At 42.5% G+C, this 21,394-nt stretch overlaps 1 protein-coding gene across 1 annotated transcript in view; it reads right to left on the bottom strand.

The window, feature by feature from the left end:
• ARVCF (ARVCF delta catenin family member) overlaps positions 1 to 21,394 on the bottom strand; it is a 169,509-nt gene that overhangs the window by 25,326 nt on the left and 122,789 nt on the right. The window contains 1 exon segment of the mRNA XM_035895366.1: positions 17,911 to 17,982. Coding sequence (XP_035751259.1) covers positions 17,911 to 17,982 — 72 coding nt within the window.

The raw sequence follows: 21,394 nt of genomic DNA, 5'->3' as shown, positions 1-21,394 counted from the left end.
GGCCACTTCTTTGCCTGGATGCAGCGGCCACACTCCTCCAGACCTCCAGGGAAGCTGTTTCTCTCTACCAGGCTTGTGGTGAGTCAAGATGCGGGGGACACACAGCACCTTGTGGCATCAGCCCTTCTCTGCCTGGGGTGCCGGGACTGAATCTTAACCGTTGAGGCAAAACCAAATCCTTCATCGCTCGGGAATTTACAGAAACAGGACTGCTTTGTCAGGTATGGGACTACGAGGGTTTCCACTGACTGCGCTTCAAAGCACCGTCCTGCTGCTGAGGGACTTTCTGCTCGGCTTTGAAAGCCCGTACGCTCCTGACAAGCGCTTGGGTGTATCAGCAACGGGCGCTGCGTAGGGCTGCGACAGACAAGGATCGACAGACAGTATTTCCACTCAGGCTGGCACCTGTCAGGTTCTCCCCTTCGCAGCCTGTCTGAGTTTTATCTTCACTGCCAAGGGAAAAAACAACTTCAAGAAAAAACCCAAAATCTTTCCGAGCTCACACGCGCTGAACTACGCTTGGAAGCCAATTTGAAAGCTTCTTTCTGGGTTACTCATGCTTCACTGAGTCTACTTATACTTCCCACTTCTCATCATGATTTTTATATAAAGTCTCATAAATGGCCATAAGCCATTACACAGGTATTTGGTTATTCATATCAATTCAGTTACTTGTTAGAGGCCCATCTGCTTAAGGCAGTGAAGGGCAGCAGAACTCCACAGCTTGAATTCCTCAAATAAGAAGGAAGAATAAATCTGTCTATTCTCCAGTGGATCTACCCTCACAGAAACATCAAACACAAATATTTCCCAGTTGGAAGGAAATATTTGGATATAAACAACTAACCTTTTTTGAGGAAAGGTTATCAGAATCCAAGCTAAGAAGCTAGCAAGTCCAGTCTCAGCCTAGAGAAACGAAAGGTCAGTGATTCCTAATCACCAGGACTAATATCGGAAGCCTGTTCGGTTCATTACAGGCAGAGTCCTGCAATCTTGCCTTTAAACAATTTATAAGCAAGTGCCATATGGAAAGACTCCCTCATGTTATTAAATAATTTATTGTACGCCAACCCAAACGCTTCCTCCAATCCTGTTTGTGTCCTGAAATTGCTAATTAGTTTCTGCTACAGCTTCCGAAGTCAAAAGTGTGTTTCAATTCCTCTCCCCATTTCATGAAAGGTGCCACATGCACCCAAAAGCAGCCCAGCACTTCTAATCTGTCTCAATTACAGTCACTATGCTGCTGTCAGGCAATTCAAGTATCTCCCAAGCATCCAAGAAAAAGAATTTGATCTTTTCAATGTCAAATACATGTCAGGCCAGAGTGGAAGCAGCATGAACAGAAGGTTTTCTTCAACAAAAAAATGGACCTTGCAGCCCAGTTTTTCAAGGTACAGTATTTGGGTACTTAATTCTCATGGTTTTCAGCATAAGCTAGAAACCTTAATGCCTTCAAGAACAGAGATTTTTCCACCCATCCTCAAAGCACTGTATCCAAGCAGGTGCTACAGATGGTGAGAGGCAAGAGAAGATGCTGCTGCTCCTCCCTCATTTCAACTGGGATGTAGCACACTGAAGGTATGGAATGAAGGGGTATTTATTCTCCTTTCTGCCAATCATTCTCTGCAGCTTTTTAGAAAAACAGGAAAGTTTCTATTAAATGTAAACATGCCTGCTGTTTGATGCACTGACTGCCTGATAATCACAGGCAGAACTGACACAAAACCAGGTTTGCCCATAGAATTACAGGTTTCCTGGAAACATGGGCCTTGCTAAAAAAATGTAACTTTGGACCAAAATGTGAGATAAGACAACACGATCTGGAGAGAAGTAGAGAAGTAGCTCTCTGAAGCCTTAGCTGTCCGAACACACACACACACATTTTACAACCACAAATAAATCTACTTGCGAGTTAAAAATAAAAAAAAATAAAAAAAAAAAAAAAAGAAAGAAAAAAGATTGGGGCCCCAGCTTGTAGCAATGAATGAGACACTTAGCTGAAATGAATGAAGGAAGCACAGAGACATTTTTCAAGAGGCAGTGGGGGAACATTACACAGCATCCAACGGCAGCCTGGCCCCATTTTTACCATCCTACAGGCATGGCCCGCGTTCACAAGCCACCAGAAAGTCATATGAAAAATTTTACAACAAAGTCACAGCAGACACTACCTCAAAGCAACTCTGACAGCTCCTTTGAAACCACTTCATCGCCATTAAACAAGTGAAAAGATCCCCAGCCCAATAGCCACTTTGTTTAGGACAGTTTTTAACTTCAGTGCAGCCTTCTTATGGTAATATTATGCAACTAAAAATTGAGCTTAAAACTACCCATGTAAAAGATTCTGAGCAGAAGCTGACATTTACTGTGGAGGTTGTTCATGCCTATAGAAAACTCTGAAAAGGTCAGTATAAGTGTAAATAAGGTGAGACACTTCCTCAAGACTATCGAAATGTCCATCATGTTACAACCTATACCCATTTCTCATCATTTCTACATGCAAGGCAGTGTTATGAATGCCCTGATGGCTTCTCGTGGACCATCAGAGTCCATAGCCAGATCTAGAAACAGGCCTCCAGACTACAGTGAGGGGAGTGGTACCAAATTTTAAATGTTTCAGGGAAGCTGGGATCCAGCCACAGAGAAAACAGTTTAATTTCAATGGGTTTGATCTCAGCATTGCTTTCAGCAAGCAGGTACGTAGGATTTTGAAAGGACCTGCTTGTTCGGGCTTAACGATTATGCAAAAACCTTACAGAACTGCCCAAATCTAAGTCACACATGCCTTTACCAAGTCTTAAGTTTTAGACACTAGCTCTAATCTGAAGGGAAGTCTCTTGGGGAAGCAGCGCTCATGTAATTGAATAAATGGAATTAGGTCTCATGCTCCTAACACCCACACTTTCTCATTCCTTGAGAAATCCCAAACACACTGCATTGCAACTAACACCTCAGTCATCCTTGACACTTCTCATCTCTCCTCTGACACATCTGCAAGTTGCCTTTTGTGCTCTGCCGTGATCACTAGCATGTTTTATGATTCAATCCACAAAGTATCCCCAAAAGGGGACTGGGAAACCTGCATGTGCAAGGAATGCAGACTTACAATTTTCTTAGTGTTTAAAGGTCGCCGGGGACACTCCAGTTAAGCCAGATCTTTTCTCTAGATCTTATTCTTGTCCCCTCACATTTTGAATGAGCCTTTGGAGATGCTTTTCTTGCTCATCATTTTTAAGCTCTCAGCAGGACAAGATGCAATTATATGCTCAATCATGATTACAGATTTGCTGGTTGTGATTTTTAGAGGTCTCAAAACAAAACTCATTAAATAGTCTTCCTGGCTTTGTGCGAGAGGGACAAGAAGAACTGATGTTTCCAAATGGAGTGGGCTTGCTACCTGGCTTGTTAGCACAAGCCCTCAAGAAAAGATACTGCTTTAGGAATTGGGAAACCTCATCTCTGTTCCCAGCTCTGCCACTGAAATGCCATGTAACCTCACAACTCATGCCACCAGCCTGTGTCCCCCTCTCCCCCCCCCCTTTATTTTCGCCTTGCCTATCTAGACTTTGCCTGTTCAAGCAGACTGTCACAGTGTGCCAGGTACCTACACTATACTAAGGCTACTAGTAAAAAAGAATAGGAAGTTGCTCTAAATGTCTCCTAGAAAACTGACAACATATTTGGTAAAGTAAGGAGACCGCAAGGTGTGCAAAACATGACTGAAGTGGACGTGAGGTGGAAGGATTGCTTTTTGCGTATCCTCCTTCCAGATAAGTCTGATCAACGGTCTATTCCTAAACAGAAAAACAACAATTCATGCTATTACAGACTTCCAGTTTTCCCTATGACCAAGACACAGAAAATTCAGGGGTGAAACTAATGGTCTGAGAGGCAGGGAGAAAAAAAAAAAAATGTTCTCCTTTCTAACACATGCTGATCAACATTCATGCTGATCACCTGAAAATGCCTGGGTCAGCAATCAAGCTCTCAGTGGGTTCTGAGCAATGAACAGTTGGATTGACATTGCTTTCTAAACCATGCAGAGGGGTAAGATTCCCCCCCTCCAGCTGACAGGTAAATGTAAGTGTCTGCTTTACAATGTAAAATGCCTGCCTCTCAGTTCAAGGTCATTTTTCTTCAATCCACAGTTAGAGGTATATGGCACATTAAGTCCTATCGTTCCCCTGTCATGTTGGAGAAGGGGAGAGCTTTTAAGCCTGTGCAGAGCACTCAGGGTTATAGAAATAAATATGGCTTTATATAGCAGCTTTCACATTCAAGATATCTCAAAGTGGTTTACAAAGTAATGAGTCAGATAATAGGACTGCAGCAGCTGTGTAGGTAAACGCACTAGAAATTAATGCTGAAAAAACAGAAGCCTTAATTTTTTGATTCTCTTTATTTGCCTTTCTGCAAAACACAACTGCAGCTTCAGTCTGACTAATGAGCATCAGTGACTTCTGCAATTTAGAATGCACACGTTATTTGACATTCCAGTTTATTTTAATTTTCAGATTAACTTCATGATTAAAGCTCTCCATTAACTCTAATAAATACTGTTCAAGCAAAAGTGGAGAAAATGCTAAACACCTTACTGCACGCACCTCCCCTGTCTTGGTCGCATTATGAGTGATGCATCCTTGCCTCATCTCTAGCACCTCAACTTGCAATTAGTTCAGAACGACACAACTATTTCATTTTTATTCCTCTTTGTCTCCCCCATCATTAGCTGTCACAAGCACACCCACAAAGATCAATTAACGTAGTGTTGTGAGGACTCCGTGGTTTACTGTGCTGACACCAGAGGAAGTACATATTATAAGTAAAAATACATCTGTCTTTTAAAAAAGCCATACCAGTGGTGGTGGTGGTGGGGGAAATAAAAATCAATCAACCTGAGACCCAACAATTAAGATGCATTTTGCATGTATTCTTCTTTCCCAGGTTCCATGGGTAAATGGGCTCTCTCATGCTTCTTCCTACCCGAGTCACCCAGCTAGCTGTCATAGATTAAGTCATTTTGGAAAAACCTTATTGCTAAAAAAAAGTGCTTTTTTTTTTCTTCAGACAAACTTTTTTTGGCTGACTTTGTAATCAGTTATCCAGAGAGTCACCCAGAACAGCTCAGCTGAAAGAGAGTGTGGGAGGTCACCTGGGCCAGCTTCCTGCTCAAAGCAGGCTCAAAGCTGAATTTAGACCAAGTTATTTATGGCTTTGTCCAGTCAGGTCTTGAAACCCTTCAACGACAGAGAACCCTTCAAAACCTCCCTGGGGAGCCTGTTCCAATACTTAATTACAGGGCATTAGCCTGCATTTTTGTGGGCAAAAGAATACCAGACAGGACAGCCAGAGTATCCCAGACAGACGCTTTAAGTAAGACTCAAGAGATGTCTGTCTAGCTTTGAGTTTTGAAAGCATCTGAGTCACGTAGGCCTCTGAGAAAGCTATCCACATTCCTATTATTCCTAAAGGCACAGCCTTCATAACACTCACCCGGAGCTATAGGTACTTCCTTTACTCATGCACACACTATTTCTGGAAATCTGGCAAGGGATTTAAATCAACATTACACCATTTTTCTGCCTCAGCTGTTCTGAAACTTTCTGCTGTTCTCTTAACTTGCCGAGTAGCTTCGTCAGCAGAACTTCGCTGGGGTACTTTTGATGGACACTAGAGACAACCATACCTTTGTGCAACAAGGTTTTTTGTAATTGATTTTGACAGGAAATTTAATCTCTAAATCCTGACAGAAGCTGAGTTCCCCTTCCTTGCGCTTCATGACAATATTGGCTAGGCAATCAGGACAATTTTCTGATTTGCACCCTTCAAAGTATCATTGCATTTTTTACGCTTCTGCTAAAAGTGGCGAAAAAAGTTGCTGAGATTTAATTGTTTGTTAACTGAAACTGAGCAAGTGGCATCGCAGAAGTCTGACAGAATGCAGCAGGGATGGATGGATGGACGGACGGATAGATGGACTTTTTCACTGCAGTGACTAAGTAACTGAGGCAGTTACAGTTATGTGGGATAAACACCTCCCCACCAACTCCTGCTTTGATTCCTGGCAGACTCCTTGGCACATTGTCATTTTATAAACAGTCCTTGAGCAGCATCTGTGTAGTGAGCTATACTCTGTAATAACAGGCATTCTATTTTAGAGTAACAATTAGAATTGCTTGTAGAATAGAAATGCTAAATGAGACACGCAAAAGCATATACACAAACCAAAGGGTGGGGAAAGAGGAGTATTAACCATTCGTAGCTGGGGCGAGGAGTACAGGGAAGGCTGTGAAAAGAAAAAAAAGAAAAAAAAAAGACTGACAACTATCACTTTCCAACATTAACTATTTTATCATCAGAAATGGTAGCAAGTATAAAGGACCTGAAAGTCCAATCAATGGTTGAGGGTTAAGATCCTGCATTGCTAGAGAGCACACATTGCTATAAACTAAAGTAAATGTAGTAGCTGGTCTGGGCTGTAGAACTTGCCAAGGTCTTGAGTTATGTATTGGTTTCTGTATATGCCTGTCTATACAGAGCATCATATGTAATACAGTTGAACTTCTCCATAAAAATACACAGGGGGCATAATATGCATAGCAAGAATACAAAGCAATTCGTAGGATTACGTATTTTCAAAATACTCTCTGCAACGTGAACTCTTCAGTCCTTTCACACAATCTCCCACTGGGGCCAGCCACTACTATCCACCTTTAACAGATAGTATGCATTTTTTTGAATTCTTCTATCACTGTGGTGCTAGCAACAGTTATGATACACCATACTTTGGTCGAATTTTGCTGGTTTTACAAACATATCAAGTATACTCCATCTGCACTGGTTATCACAGCAGCAAAGGAAATACCAGTGATTATTCTAGCGAAGGCAGAGGAAGTAGCAGATCCTTCATGAGTTCACTACAGCCCCAGCATCTGAATGCAATTAACTTGCCTAAGGCCGCTTAGCAAGTCAGTAGCAATGCTGGAATGTGAAAATGAGACTTTCTTACTTCCAGCTCTGTCTTTTGGTGAAGCTCCAGATCACTCCATCTCCTTAGTAGCTGCTGTAATTACCATGTGCTTGAGTGGAGTTCCTGCTGTTTAGTTTTTCACGGGCTACTTTATTATGCGACTATATATAGGCTGTTCTAGTTTCAGATGTTATAACCACGTGCATAAGTCTCATTTTCTGTGCATTTATAACTTGGCCACAAATTCACATCAAGCTGGAAAGGGAATTTACCACCTGGGATTCTTGTCCTTTGAAGATACTGCTAGTTATTATAATAGGTCTATATTCTTGGGTGTCAGCCTCAGGCAAGAAGGAGCTGCAAGCTGACTACTGCAGTTATTTTATAGTCCCATGAGAGCCGCAGGTGAAAGGACCTAAAGGTGGAGAGGGAGAATCTTATCTCAACTGCCAAGCTTTTCCCCTCCACGCACTGAGGAAGACTGAACATTCAAGAATGCAAGAGAAGGATAAAGAGGAAGAATAGTTGTGGATGTTCATTCACTGTTTCCAGGATAACCAAAGTACCTTAGAGGTGAGTCAGATCTTTCTCATTCAGAAGGAAGTGTTTGAAATTGTTCAGAAAGCAAGCTGTCTTCCTAGCTCATCTCACATGTGACCTCTAGCTGTTAAGAAAGAGGCAGGAAACAAAGGGAAAAGGAGGAGCGCTACAGGCAAATTATAGCAGAGCCAAGAAGTTACGGACAAGAATCACCACCTTACGACTTCATGAAGAGCTTCACATTCTCAACCCTGTATAAATACAGAGCTGAATGAAATTCTCATGTCACTACAACTATTCCTCCTGCCTCCCCATCCCAGCAGTTGTTTTCCACTGCTCCCTCAGCTTAATCTTCAAAGCTACATAACCTAACACTGAAAGACATTCACACTATGAAGTGTCTGTATTGGGGGTGGGGAGGTGTTAGAAGCATGGAACTATCACAGTTGAAATTCCTTCAGTTCATACTGGTTATATATCCCCTCCATGTAGCAGAACTCTTCCGAAGTTCCCAACTCAAATCTTCCTGACACAAAAGTAAATCCCCCTTAACTGTGCAATTTATAGGATAGTCTGGTCACACAAACGTTGCGCTTCCCCTTACTACAGCTGCAAGAGCTTTTCTGTTCCACAGATGCCATTTCACCTCCACCAGGAATCTAGCCTGTCTCACCTGTAAGTACAGTTCTTGCCCAGATGTCCCCACAGACGAAGCAAGGGACTGGAAAGCACGGCTCAGAGCTGCAATGTCGAGAGAGCAACAATTTGACAAACATGGCAGCAACTACCAGAACGTAAAGCCAAAACTATTCTTCACATTCCTGAGCAGACAGATAACACCAGAGTAAGAGCTGGTCCTCTAACGGTCTCAAATTCCTCTCACATGATATGGTAGAATAACTAACACACACACACACACCCCCCCAGCAGAGCTGTGAGAGTCTCAGCAGCATTACTGTACACAGTCACTGTGTAGGGTTTCACTTGTATCATTTGTATTTGTCCCAGAAAAATATTTGTTTCCTCACAGTCCCCAAAGCGAGAATGTTCTAGGATAGAATTGTATTAACAAGTGAAAAAAATTAGTACCAGAATTCAGAAGGTCATACACACTTGAGAAAAACAAGGTTGAACTGCAAATCCTTATCAATATTTGAATATTTCTTCAAAAATAACTACCACGAATATAAAATATTAAATACCTACATGAATGCAAGTGATAACACCCACCAATAATGACAGTAAAACTACAGATAAAGCAGACATGCACCTTCCACCTCAAGGCAATGCTGATCCTAAGACAACGCATGCATACATCAGTAGATAAAAAACCCGTATCTAGTGATTGACAAACACTGCCGTAACTAATTACTGAACTACTAACATCACTTGTCACCTGTATGTCAAGAAAGGGCTAAAAGGATATAGCACTTGAAGAAAACTACATTTAGTCTACAAATCATAGAATCATTTAGGTTGGAAAAGACCCTTAAGATCATCAAGTCCAACCGTAAACCTAACACTGCCAAGTCCACTAAACCACGTCCCTAAGCACCACATCTGCCCGTCTTTTAAATACCTCCAGGGATGAGGACTCAACCACTTCCCTGGGCAGCCTGTTCACATGCTTGACACAACCCTTTCAGTGAAGAAATCTTTCCTAATATCCAATTTAAACCTCCCCTGGCACAACTTGAGGCTGTTTCTCTCATCCTATCAAATGAATAGTAACATAAAAACCAAGCAGACCATAAGTGAACCTTGAACACTCAGTGATATAACTTACCTTCCTCTACAAAGGTTTGCTGACTCCTACATAACAGAGCACTTTGTTTTATTAAATCCAGATTCTAGCAATATAATGCAATCCAAAAGCATAACTGTGCCCTTTACCTATTTGCCAAAGTCCCGTTGCAGCAGCATGAACCAAGATAAAAGCCCAAAAGATTTTGTGTAGTTGCTGCTGTTTAATGCATTGCATGTCGATCTCTCATCATGGGTACCGGTGGGTAAAACATGCTATCTGGGGAAAATCTGCTGCTTTAACTGCTCAGCTAGTTCAATACCTGTCAAAAATAGGTGGGGGTGGTTTTGTTTTCTAAAACCTTATGCCACTGAGTTATGTAGAAGGAAACAGAGGTCATTTCATGGACAATATCCTTCAAAGGCCAAGCTGTTCAAGGCTTACTACCTGCATGAAAGGAACAAGGAAGGAACAATCCCTAAGAATTGGGCTAATGATTTATTTTATGCAACATCTGTGCAGCAAGGTGAGCTTATCACAAGACAAGACTGTAAATCACTGTTGTGGTTTAACCCGACAGGTAGCTAAAGACCACATAGCTGTTTGCTCACTCCTCCCACAGTGGGGTGGGGGAGAGAATCATGGTAGTGGGGTGGTGGGGGGGGGAAGGTAAAACTTATGGGATGAGGTAAGCACGTTTAATAGGTAAAGCAAAAAGCTGTGCACACAAGCAAAGCAAATCAAGGAATTCATTCCCTCATTCCCATCAGCAGGCAGGTGCTCAGCCATCTCCAGGAAAGCAGGGCTCCATCACACCTAACAGTGACTTGGGAAGACAAACTCCAAACACTGCCTGCCCTCCCCCCCCGTTTCTTCTTCCCCCAGCTTTATGTGCTGAGCATGATGTCATATGGTGTGGGACATCCCTGGGGTCAGTTGGGGTCACCTGTCCCAGCCATGTCCCCTCCCCGCTTCTTGTGGCCCCCCCCGCCACTCACTGGTGTGGGTGTGTGAGGAGCAGAAAAGGCCCTGGCTTTGTTTAAGCCCTGCTCAACAGTAAAATAACCATCCCTATGTTATCAACCCTGTTTTCAGCACAAATCCAAAGCATGGCTCTACACTAGCCACTATGAAGAAAAGTAACTTTACCCCAGCCAAAACCAGCACAGTCATGAACTACCAGGCCTGCTTTAGCAATGAAGTCCAGCAGCTCTGCACGGGTATGACACAAATCTACCACAAAGAGCAGACTGACCCTGGGAACAGGCAGCAAGAACTGAAAATAGCTGGTGACAGGGAACATCACGACAATGAAGCAGTGTTTATTCAACAGGTTTCAAAGTCAGCTGTCCCTGAAAAGCAAAGCAGACCTTTGTACTCGTTCCTTCTCCTGTCTTGTTGGCCTACACAAAACTTCTCAAGCAAGAACTGTAAAACATTTCTAGTCATGTATGATTCTATAGAAAATTTCCTTTTAGGTACCCTGGAGTATGTACTGGGACTAAGACAAAAGTCAAGGAAAACCACCTTCTCATCTCTGCAGATGAGTCACTACCACCCATCGCTGCTCATCTCATCTAGAGTTTACAGAGAACTTGTGTTGCCTGTAAACTCTGTAAAAAAACCTCTGTAAAAAGAACATCACTCCTCCTGGAATGATTTTCTGTTTTAAGGTAGTTTTAGCCAGTTAACTATTGGTGACAGAACTTTGCACTCCATTTAAAATCCATGCGAAGTGAGTAACCATTAAACCTTCCACGTATCTGACTCATGCAAGAAATGCAACATCATTAAAACACAGAAGGTGTCACAGTGTGTCAATACAGGCTACAACTCTTAAAGGCTTAGGCCAGTCTACCTGAAATAAAAACAGTCATTGTTCTGTAATACGCTTGGCATTAGTTCAAATTGCTTGAGTTGTCATGTTAAGAACAACAAGGAGCTATTTCAAACTCATTCTTTTTATTGGAAGAGGATATGTTAGGGTAGAGACAAGACAAAAGACTTGTCTCTACCCTAACAGTACTCTAGTAATAGAGTAGGAATTAATAGTAATAGTAATTAATAGTAATTGGAGCACCAATTCACATTCCAGCTGCATTTCCCCATATGATTTTTCAAACTCTTCAGTTTCAGCCCTAAACTTAAATTTGATTATGTAGAACATCAATTGTAACAGATCCATAAAGATCACAAATAAGAATTTCCACCTGTAGAGCACGGCTCAGCAGGCCAGGAAGCAACCCACTGCCACGCTTCAACCCAGCTTTGAACAAACAAGTGGCTCAACATAAGAACTGAAGAAGATCATGACAATAAAAGCAGAGTATTCCAGAACAATTAGCATCAGCTATGGAAGGGTGTGTAAGCAAGAAAGGTAAATCCACAGGTGCCTGCTCTGAATTCCTTGCAGATGTTGGAAAAAAAAAAAAAAAAAAAAAAAAAAAAAAGAGAATTTACAGGTACTGGGCTGGAGAAAGTTTGGCAGGGGCAGGCTCCATATGGGAATTCCCCCATTCAAGGTAATAAATTTTCTCTGACTCAAAGCATTGGAAGACAGATGAGAAATCTTTCACTGCTTTGTAAATTATGAAAAACACATGGGTCCAAAATGAACACTCTACTTGGTGAGGCAACAGAAATAAGAGATACTTAATAATTCTGATAGGAATTCTCAACAACGTGCACGAAATGCTTAGGAGCTTTAATACAAGAAGATGTTACTTGCTCTCACAGAGGAAATCTTCCCAGTCCCTCAATTTCCACTAGCAGGCACAGGAGGGGTGTGGATGGTACCATTAATCAATCAGTTCTACTCACTTATTCACAATATGACAATCAAAATTAATGATTGAAGGGAGCTGGAAAGGGCAGGTGAGTGCTTGAGTCAACTTGTAAAGATTTAAAGAAAGCAAATTAAAATGGCAGTGAAATGAGAACAGCAGCTAATCTTAATTACAAACCTAAAGTCAAAGCAAAGCTTCAGTAAAGTTTCTCTCTCCCCCCACTACGTGTTGCCTTTAGCTGAAGACAAATTGCCCACATTTTTGTAATCTACTAAGTTGAAGTCATTACCCTGACAGAGCCAGGAAGTCTAATTTCCTGGAGCAGTAACACAAAGATTTATAAGTGAATTTAAACACTCACCTTCTGGAACAGAAAATCTATCATCAGCATCAGGCTACATGGAAAGCGACTGAGGATTTCAGATAATGGAGACAGAAGAAATTCACCTGCTGACAAGTTCACCCAAAATCTCATTCCCTACCTACACAGGCTGCTGACCAGGGTAAGTGTACACACAAAGCTGAGCTTTCAAATAAATACAGCTTTTCTGTGAGGTCCCTGCTGCAACAAAATAGACTGTTTCAACTTTAAGCAGCTTTAGCACTAGTGTTCAGTATTTGTGTGACATTCCCACTAAAATGGAAGCTTAAATAATCAAAATGGAAAAGAGAAATTAATAACCACTTTAATAACCGATTTAAAGGAGAGAATGAGTTAGCTCATCTACCAGGCTGAACTGTACCTGCATGCATCTCCTTATGGCTGAAAACTTTCAACTCCCTAAGGAGATAAACTGCAACCATAGCTGAACTTCAACACCCAAAGCACCTTAGAGCATCTACCTTTATGCCATCGGATATATGTGCACATGAACAAGAAGCCACAAGATTTGCTTAAACCAAATAGCACAGAGGTCTGGATTTTATTAGGAATAACCTGCTGATTCTATATAAAAAAACCCCTGTTTTGCTCTTCTGGACCTTCTCCTCCCATGTTCCAGCACTGATGAACAGAGGTGGACAATCCCAACACCTTCACATCAGGAGGATTAAATGTTGCAACCTTTATAACATCCTCAGAGGGCTGACACATATCAATGCTAATTCTTTTCAGAAACCCTTATCGCACGGTCTGCCATCTGAGACACGGCTTTCCTCTGCACAGATATGATTAATCCTGATCTTCCCCTAATGCATGAGCCTCCTGTCACTATTCCTGCTCAGAAATAAGGACTCGGCGAACAAAGCAAAGGAACTGTACTATGCTGTGTATTTAATGTGCACACAGGAGAAATCAGCATTCGCACTGTGGGAGTGCAGAAGGGAACACGCTGCAGAGGAGATGGCCAACACCACTATCAGTGACCTACTTTATATTGGGGAAGGGATTTCAGCAAGACTTCCCCCCCCCTTCCCTCACAGAAGCAGGAATTTTTGAAAGTACTAAATTTAGCGAGGTCCCGAGGACAGCATTCATAATTTCTTGTCAATGCCATCCCCTTCTCATAAGGCTCTATGCAAGCTCTTATCACTACCCAAAAAATCTATCCTCTCTCTTTCTAACTGTCAGAAAAAATTATTCTCCTTTCAACAAAGAGGAAACAAGAAGCTTCTCTTCCACAATCTTGCCTCATGAGGACAGCAGTACTCTGGACACTGCCAGAGCATATATATTTATTTTTTAATATCAGATGAGACAGCTTCTGAAAGCACTGCAAGTTCTCCCCGTCTGACATTATCCAGTTTACCACAGATAACAGCCCTGAACTGGAAGCTTTCCCCTGCCAGAATGCCTAGCACATAAAATTATTAAAGGCTTAGAAATGGTTTCAGGGCTGCTCAAATGCTGTGCTGCAGCAAAATCTGATTTTCATTAAAAAACCAAGAACAATCAGAAGAAAAGACGACTCTAGTTCATCATATTGAAAAAAAAGCATTACCTTCATTCATTCATTCTTCTCCAGAGCAAACAAATTCCAGGAAAAAAAGAATTACTAGCATTTAAACTAGGTAATAACTCACAAGACCCTTTGGACTGTTCAGGATATGAACGTGTTCCTAAGCTGTCTTGAACAAAGACTGAGAAACCCTCGGCCTCCCACGCAGACACTAACCCGCTCCCCAACTAGAAACTATGAAAGTTTCTGGGTTGATGATGTTTGGCTACAGGATGGGGAGAGATTCCTGCAATTAATGTCATGTGGAGAACAAATGAAGCTTCCAGAATGACAGAAAATAGGTCTGAACCAGTTCACTGCTTCTAGTTCGTGGTTTTTTGAGCCATTATAAGCACACTATCAATTAAGCTGTGATCACACCTAAGAACATTTTAAAGGGAAATCATGATGTCACGCTCATGAAACCTCATCTTTAGATCCACCAGATAAGCACCATGGATGTGGACTGTAAGATCACAGGAAACTTAACAACACTGCATCCCAACATTTGTTAACTACCGCAACATTCATTTGCTGCGTTGCATGAACAAATGTTATTACTGCAGTTCCATTTGCCCACAAAGATTCCAAGTGAAAACTCACTTTAATATGGCTTTAATAATACATGAAAAAGATTAATCTATAATTGTTGATTTTTGAAATACCACTTCATTGTGTCACTCAAACTGAGTGCTTTTGATCATTAAAACTTGCATGATTTTTCAATCTTAATAACAAGGTTCTGCTTCAGCTGAGAGCTGATCTAATCAGAGCCAATTATACTCTATGGTATAGATCTGGCCAGAGTTCTACGGGTTTTAAAACTACAATTTTATTTGTCTTATCTTACCGAACAATTCGAAGTCCTAGCAATCTTGTTAGAACCTTTAATATCCGAGAACCCTAGATGCTTAGCAGGAACCTACTAGTAAAAAAATGACTGAATTTTATTTTTATTCTTAGCACATAAATGAATAGTTTCTCATGCCTTTTTCTGTGTCAAAGGGCTTCTTTCAAAATGCTGTGGGATTAATCTCCTGACCTAATCTAGCATGAGATATGTAGTCAGATATGGTGGGTCGACCTCAGCTGGGTGCCAGGTGCCCACCAAGCCCGCTCTATCACTCCCCTCCTCAGCAGGACAGGGTGGGGTGGGGGGACTAAGATGGAAAAAACGCTCATGAGTTAAGATAAAGGCACTTCAATAAAGCAAAAGCAAGGGCCACCTGCAGAAGCAAAGGAAAACAAAAAATTTGTTCTCTACTTCCCATCAGCAGGCAATGTCCAGCCACTTCCCACAAAGTAGGGCTTCAGTACACATAACGGTTTCTCCAGAAGAGAAACACTGTGATGACAAATGTGCCCCACCCTTGTCCTTTCTCTCTCTTTTGCTGCTAAGCAGCTGTCATATGGCATGGAATATCCCTTTGGTCAGTTTGAGTCAGCTTTCCTGGCTATGTTCCTTCCCAAGATCTTGCCTGCCCCCAGCCTACTGGGTGAGGCAGGGGAGTTCAGGAGAGACAGCCCTGCAGACACCCGGGTCATTGAAGGAGGACGGCAGGAGGTGCTCCAGGTCCCGGAGCAGAGATTCCCCTGCAGCCCCTGGTGCAGCCCATGGTGGGGCAGCCCAGGGAGGTCCATGGTGGAGCAGATCTCTACCTGCAGCCCAGGGAGGACCCCATGCCGGAGCAGGGGGATGCCCAAAGGCAGCTGTGACTCCATGGGAAGTCTGCGCTGGAGACTGCGCTGGCAGGGTGTATGGCCCCGTGGGGAGAGAAGCCCAGGCTGGAGCAGGTTCTGGCAGGGTTGGTGACCCCGCAGGGGACCCACACTGGAGCAGTCTGATCCTGAAGGACTGCACCATGTGGGAGGAATGGACCCATGTTGGAGCACTTCATGAAGAACTGCAGCCCATGGGAAGGACTCGCACTGGAGAAGTTCATGGAGGACTGCCTGCTGTGGGAGGGACCCCAGGCTGGAGCAGGGGCAGAGTCAAGTCAAGTCTGTTTTGCCCATGATGGTAATTGGGGAGTGATTTCTCCCCGTCCTCGTATCTCGACCCACAAGCCTTTTGTTATATTTTCTCTCCTCTGTCCAGCTGATGAGGGGAGCGACAGAGAAGTTTTGGCGGGCACCTGACGTCCAGCCAGTGTCAACCCATCACATCAGACTAAAATCTATTCTGCTTAGATTAATCGGGGGTATCTTGAAATTATCAAACAAAACCTCTTCAAAAGCATGTGATTTCTAGTGACTGAGTATGATAATGAGCTGTGTAAGCTCATAGAGGCAGATACGTCACCCATCAGATATGCCACAACACTTCTACGATTAGCAGAGCCACATGGAAGATTTTTATCTTATTTTAAAGGAAGTTATGCAAGATCCATTTCTTTGCAGAAATCCTTGATTTACATCTTTACCCTTTAGTGGCACCTACATTCCAATCACATTTGGAAAGGAATGAAAGCGCTGAAGCCCTTGCTATATTTTGCATTCCTTTCTTTTTCTGCATCCTTAACAAGTCTCCTTGCTCTGCAACGTAACCAACGCCCAGTCCTGACCTGATGGCGTTGAAGTGAAGGTTGGTTAGGAGAGGTTTCCTGCAGCTCTCTGAATAAGATGGCATTGCACCTTCTAAGAGGTGCATTAATATCTTGTGCAATAATGCACCTAATGAAAATTAGTGTTTAGACATTAGCTTAGAAGCTGTACCCATTGTAAAGGGTGTCTGTAAATAGATTGGATCCATCTATGTATTAGGATTAGTTTGCATACTGTCAATAAGAGCTTCACTGCCCATGAATTTAAGTGAGAGTGGGGCACTTTACATGTGTAATTACTATACCATTACTATCAGTACATCTCTAAGGATGCTCGCTATGGTCTCTGCTGCTGCCCTCAGTTTACAGGGAGGAAACTGAAGCACAAATCAGTTGATTCAACCAAGGTCACCAAGTAACGTAACTCAGGTATCTGAAGTCCAAGGCTCTCTCCATTGAGTCACACTGTCTCTTTATACTCTCCGAAATTGTACAAGTGATGCAGGAAGAGTTTAAGATTTTTCTTCTGAAGAATACTCCGGTAGTTCTGGGTATTCACAGATCATTAAGGTGAGGGTGCTATGGGAGAGCTTTTCCTGCAAGGCTAGGTTGACAGGGTGGCACTGCAGCAGTTGCCATGACAATGGCTGAATCTTTGCAATGACATTGCACACACTTAAAATGAAAACCCGTGCAAATCTCAAAACACCATTCCAATGCTATAAGAAGTCTGATGAGATCCCAAATCATCTCCTAATCTCCAATTAAAAAGAGAACCATGCATGCAGGAAGGGAACACAAATTGTTTGTGAAAGATTTCACCTCTGCCAGAGCTGAAATATAAAAGCGCAATGCAGAAGAATTTTTCTGTGAACCTCCTGATTTTGGAAAACTGCAAGTACTACTCACTAAAGACAGGGAGGAATATTGTCTTCAGGAGAAGACTGACTATCAGTAAAGACAAAACACTGAACTCATCCCCCTACCCTCACTCTCCAATTCATTGGAGCACTGACGAAATACAGAGATGCCAGGGAAGGGAAAAGGTTAGTGACAAGTACACTCACCTAATGCATTTCATAACTCCTTCCATTCACGTCTAGTGTAGGCAATTTGCAAATGGAGTTGTAAAGGAAGCGAGCATGCACTCACCCCTCCATGGAGTTACAATCACCTAACACCAAATCAGATGGGCTTCTACAAGATTCCACCCATTCAGCAGCTTTATATAAAATCTGTTATATCCAGTATTGAAAACTAGATAACAACAAGCACTGACACATCTATTATTTCTTTTGTTTTCTACTATATGCTCACGTCTCAAGTCCCTTTAAGAGCCTCCAGCTCCCAGGCTACTTGTTATTTCCAAAAGCAAACACATTAGCATTACCTTTTGCTGCTTCAGACCGCTTAGGCAAATCAAGTGTATCAAAATTCCTGTCCAAATCTCCATTCTTCTTTCCTGTGCAAAAAAAATAAGACAACAGATGGAAAAGACTGTCAGAATACTGACAGGTAAGTTACTGTCATGTGCTACTATTTAGAAGATGCGAGAAGATACAGACTCAGAATATAAATCACAGACTATTACCCGTATTTGTACACATCTGACTTGCAATCCAGCTGCATAGCTGTGGTTTTAGCATGAGCAACTTAGGGACAAATATCCGTGCTACTTTCTGGTTGATCCGCAAACATGCTTAGCACCAGCATTTCAGTGGGTCTTACGAGTGCTTAAAATCTTGGAAAATTGTGCTGTTCTCTCTCATTCTTGGCAAAGCTACGCCCCTCCCTCAGAAGCCCAGTATTTACTTGTTATTTTCACAGACGAATTTTGATGTGAAGCTTAGCTGAAGCAGAAACTGAGCAGCAGAGCAATATATAACTTGTTTAGCAGCCTCTATTCTCATGCGACTATCAGGCAGGAAGGCCTAGATTTGATATATTGTACACACAGCAGCCAACAACTTAACCTTGAATTGCCTTTCAATCAATAAAATGCCATTTTGACTATTTATTAGACACTAATGGAAACAATTCCATACATTTGCTAAGAGACAGTTTCAAACCATTACATCAGCTTTAATTTACACAGTCCTTCACAGAAAGCAGAACAAAACCTGTACTTTAGTTTCAGTTAGGTTGGGAATTCAAGGTTATATAAACAGCTGGGGAGGGAAGAGTTAATTTTCATCCCCTCCTCCTCCCCCCCCAAGGAGACACAGTGCCTTGGGTAAGCCCATGCAATGGGATAAGCAGGCACCTTGCCATCAGAGAAGTCCTGACAGCAGAGAAAGAGATTTTGAAGTGCAGGAAAGGAATCTGCAGGGCTTCTGAGGTCAGCAGTGTACAATTTAGCTTTCCCAAATTATTTTGATAGGGAAAATAAGTTATTAGTCCCTCTACCTCAAGGGCAGGGGAGGCAGGTGGGATGGAATGAATTCAGAACATGAAATTTAAGCTGCCAGAGGTGGCTTCCGAACAGGGACTCTACCAGGCTGCTATGGGAGGTTTACAGGAAGGGATGAAAGCTCCACCAGCCAGGATGCTTAAAAGCAAACAGGAAAATGGTCCTTGAGAATGTAACGTGGAGATTAGTCTGACTTGAATGGGAATAGGTCACGAAATGGGAAAGGCCAATCTCCGCCCTGTTATAGCAGGGAGCCAGTACAGCTTCTGCACTGTGAATTCAATGGGCCACTCTACTGTTCCTCTTGACAAAAGGATAAACATATGCAGTACTATATAGAGAAGAAATAGAACTTTTAAATACCAATATGAATATTTAGAAATAACATCAAGAGGGAAAAAAAACCCCTCAAGATAGTAGAGCACCCCTTCCCTTCCTTCGGAAATATCACACACTTTTGTTTTGAAATGTCAACACAGGATACTAGCCAACTTTAACTACTGTGCAAAACAAAATATGCATCTAGAAATTCTGTTCATCTGAGGTAATTATATAGAGAGAGTATGAAAAAGCCCATCCAAGCTGACAAAAGGTCACAGAGCCAGGTACCGTGCCACCCCTTTTCTAAAGGAAGGAATAGGAATTAGCTGCACTTTGCAACCCTCCATCAAGTTTTTGCTCCATGAAAGCACCAGAAACACATTGCTTGGGGAACCAAATGCCAGAAAGAAAAAATGCTGTGCAACTCCAAAGGACATTACATTTCATAACGGCAGCTGAACCCAGTTACTGGCTGTAAACCCTTGTTGACCCTTAGAGCATTGACAGGAAAAAGCAGGGCAGAGGGAGGAAAAAAAGCATTGAAGGAAGTCAGTGTTTAGGAAAGATTACAGACTTAAAGCAGACCAATAAATGTGACTCCATCTTATCTACAAGAAGGACAAACTGTTTTTTCACATGACCCCAAATTTCATGTCTCTGGCATTAGCTAGTTTAAACCTCAGAACATTTACTAGGAGAGCCAGACCTTATTCAACACAACTACTCATTTCAGAAGTTCTCTCTGTAAATTAAAGGTTGGGGTTTGGTATTTCTATTAGCCCTGCAGAACTCAGATGGCACAGTAAGAGTTCCTTTCTTTCTCGTGCACTGTTTAGCAAGCAGTATGTATCTGGACATAACATTTTAAGGAAGAGATTTGTCCAGGAGAGCAGTGTTGGCTGCTACATCTTCTGAGCTAGCAATGCAGAAGCAGCTGCCTATTTACTAAGCCATCTTTCATTAAGACAGCACACTCCACCTGTGCTCTGTGATCTTCAGTTGCTGTCTCTCAATTTATGGGCTAGACTGCAAATACTGTCCGTCTGCAATGAAGCCTTTGCTAGTTTGTCTCTCAGCCCTCTGAGAAACTAACCCACCTTGTAGGCAAACCCACATCTGTTCCGAGCACGAGCTGCCAGCTGTTTACGAATGGAAGCAATTCAGAACACGGACCTCTGACCAAGGGGATTTCAACTCTACAAATTACTTGCTTAATCAAAGTGAGCAAGGGCCAGGTTCAGAAATACCCAAAGCACCTACATTTTCCAGGGCTTTCCTATAGAGAGGAGGTGACCAAGCTGTAAGACGACTCCAAGAGAAATCAATCTAGAAAGCAAAGGTTTCCATCTGTGGCCCAGCTGGTATTTTTCCCCTTTGATTTTCACAGGACCCACAAATACTGGTTTGGAGTTCTAAAATGGTGACCAAATTGAGCAAAAATTCAAGAGCCTACCAATTACAAACCCCTCAGCCATGCTCTGACCTGACCGATACCATAAGAAAACCAGCTTCACTGCCAGCTTCTGTAGCTCTGAACCCCCCCCCCCCCCAGTCACTCAAGCCCATCAGTGATGCTGCTGCACAGGGATGCTGCAACGACCACACCAGCAGTAGGAAAGAAGGTTAAGATCCTGGTTTTGCACATTTCAATTTCTGCCCTTCTATGCATCTCCCTGCTCTCCAAGTCTTCCAGCCTGAGGTATGCCAGAGAAAAGACGATGCTGTTGGATCAGAAGCATAGCTCCAAACTTTGCCAAGAGACAGACAGCTCTCAGCACGCCTGCTGACAGGTCTGTTTTATGAGACCTGGCTGCAGGAATTGGCACAGCACTCTGGTTTGGGAAAACTGCCTCACATGAGACTTGCTTGTGCAAGATGCAATATACAGTCTCCGAAACAGTGGGATTAAAATTCTTTCCCTCTCTCCCCCACTACTTTTCATTATGTAAGAAACAACCAAAAACATGACCTTTGGCATTTTCAATCTGTCAGAAACTCAGTATGGACTTTGAAGTGTGACCCAGTGTTATTAACCACTAATGTTGTTGCTCTTCCTCTAATGTCGTTTTGCTTTACCAGATAATCAAACCAGCTATTCAGCTAGACCATTTTTGCTGAAGGATTAATTCCCAAACACTTTTTT

Source organism: Egretta garzetta, unplaced genomic scaffold (assembly GCF_000687185.1).
Source record: "Egretta garzetta isolate BGI_Z169 unplaced genomic scaffold, ASM68718v1 scaffold25, whole genome shotgun sequence".
NCBI lineage: Eukaryota > Metazoa > Chordata > Aves > Pelecaniformes > Ardeidae > Egretta > Egretta garzetta.
Note: the sequence above shows the minus strand (reverse complement) of the source record. Positions and strands in the feature narration are given on the sequence as shown.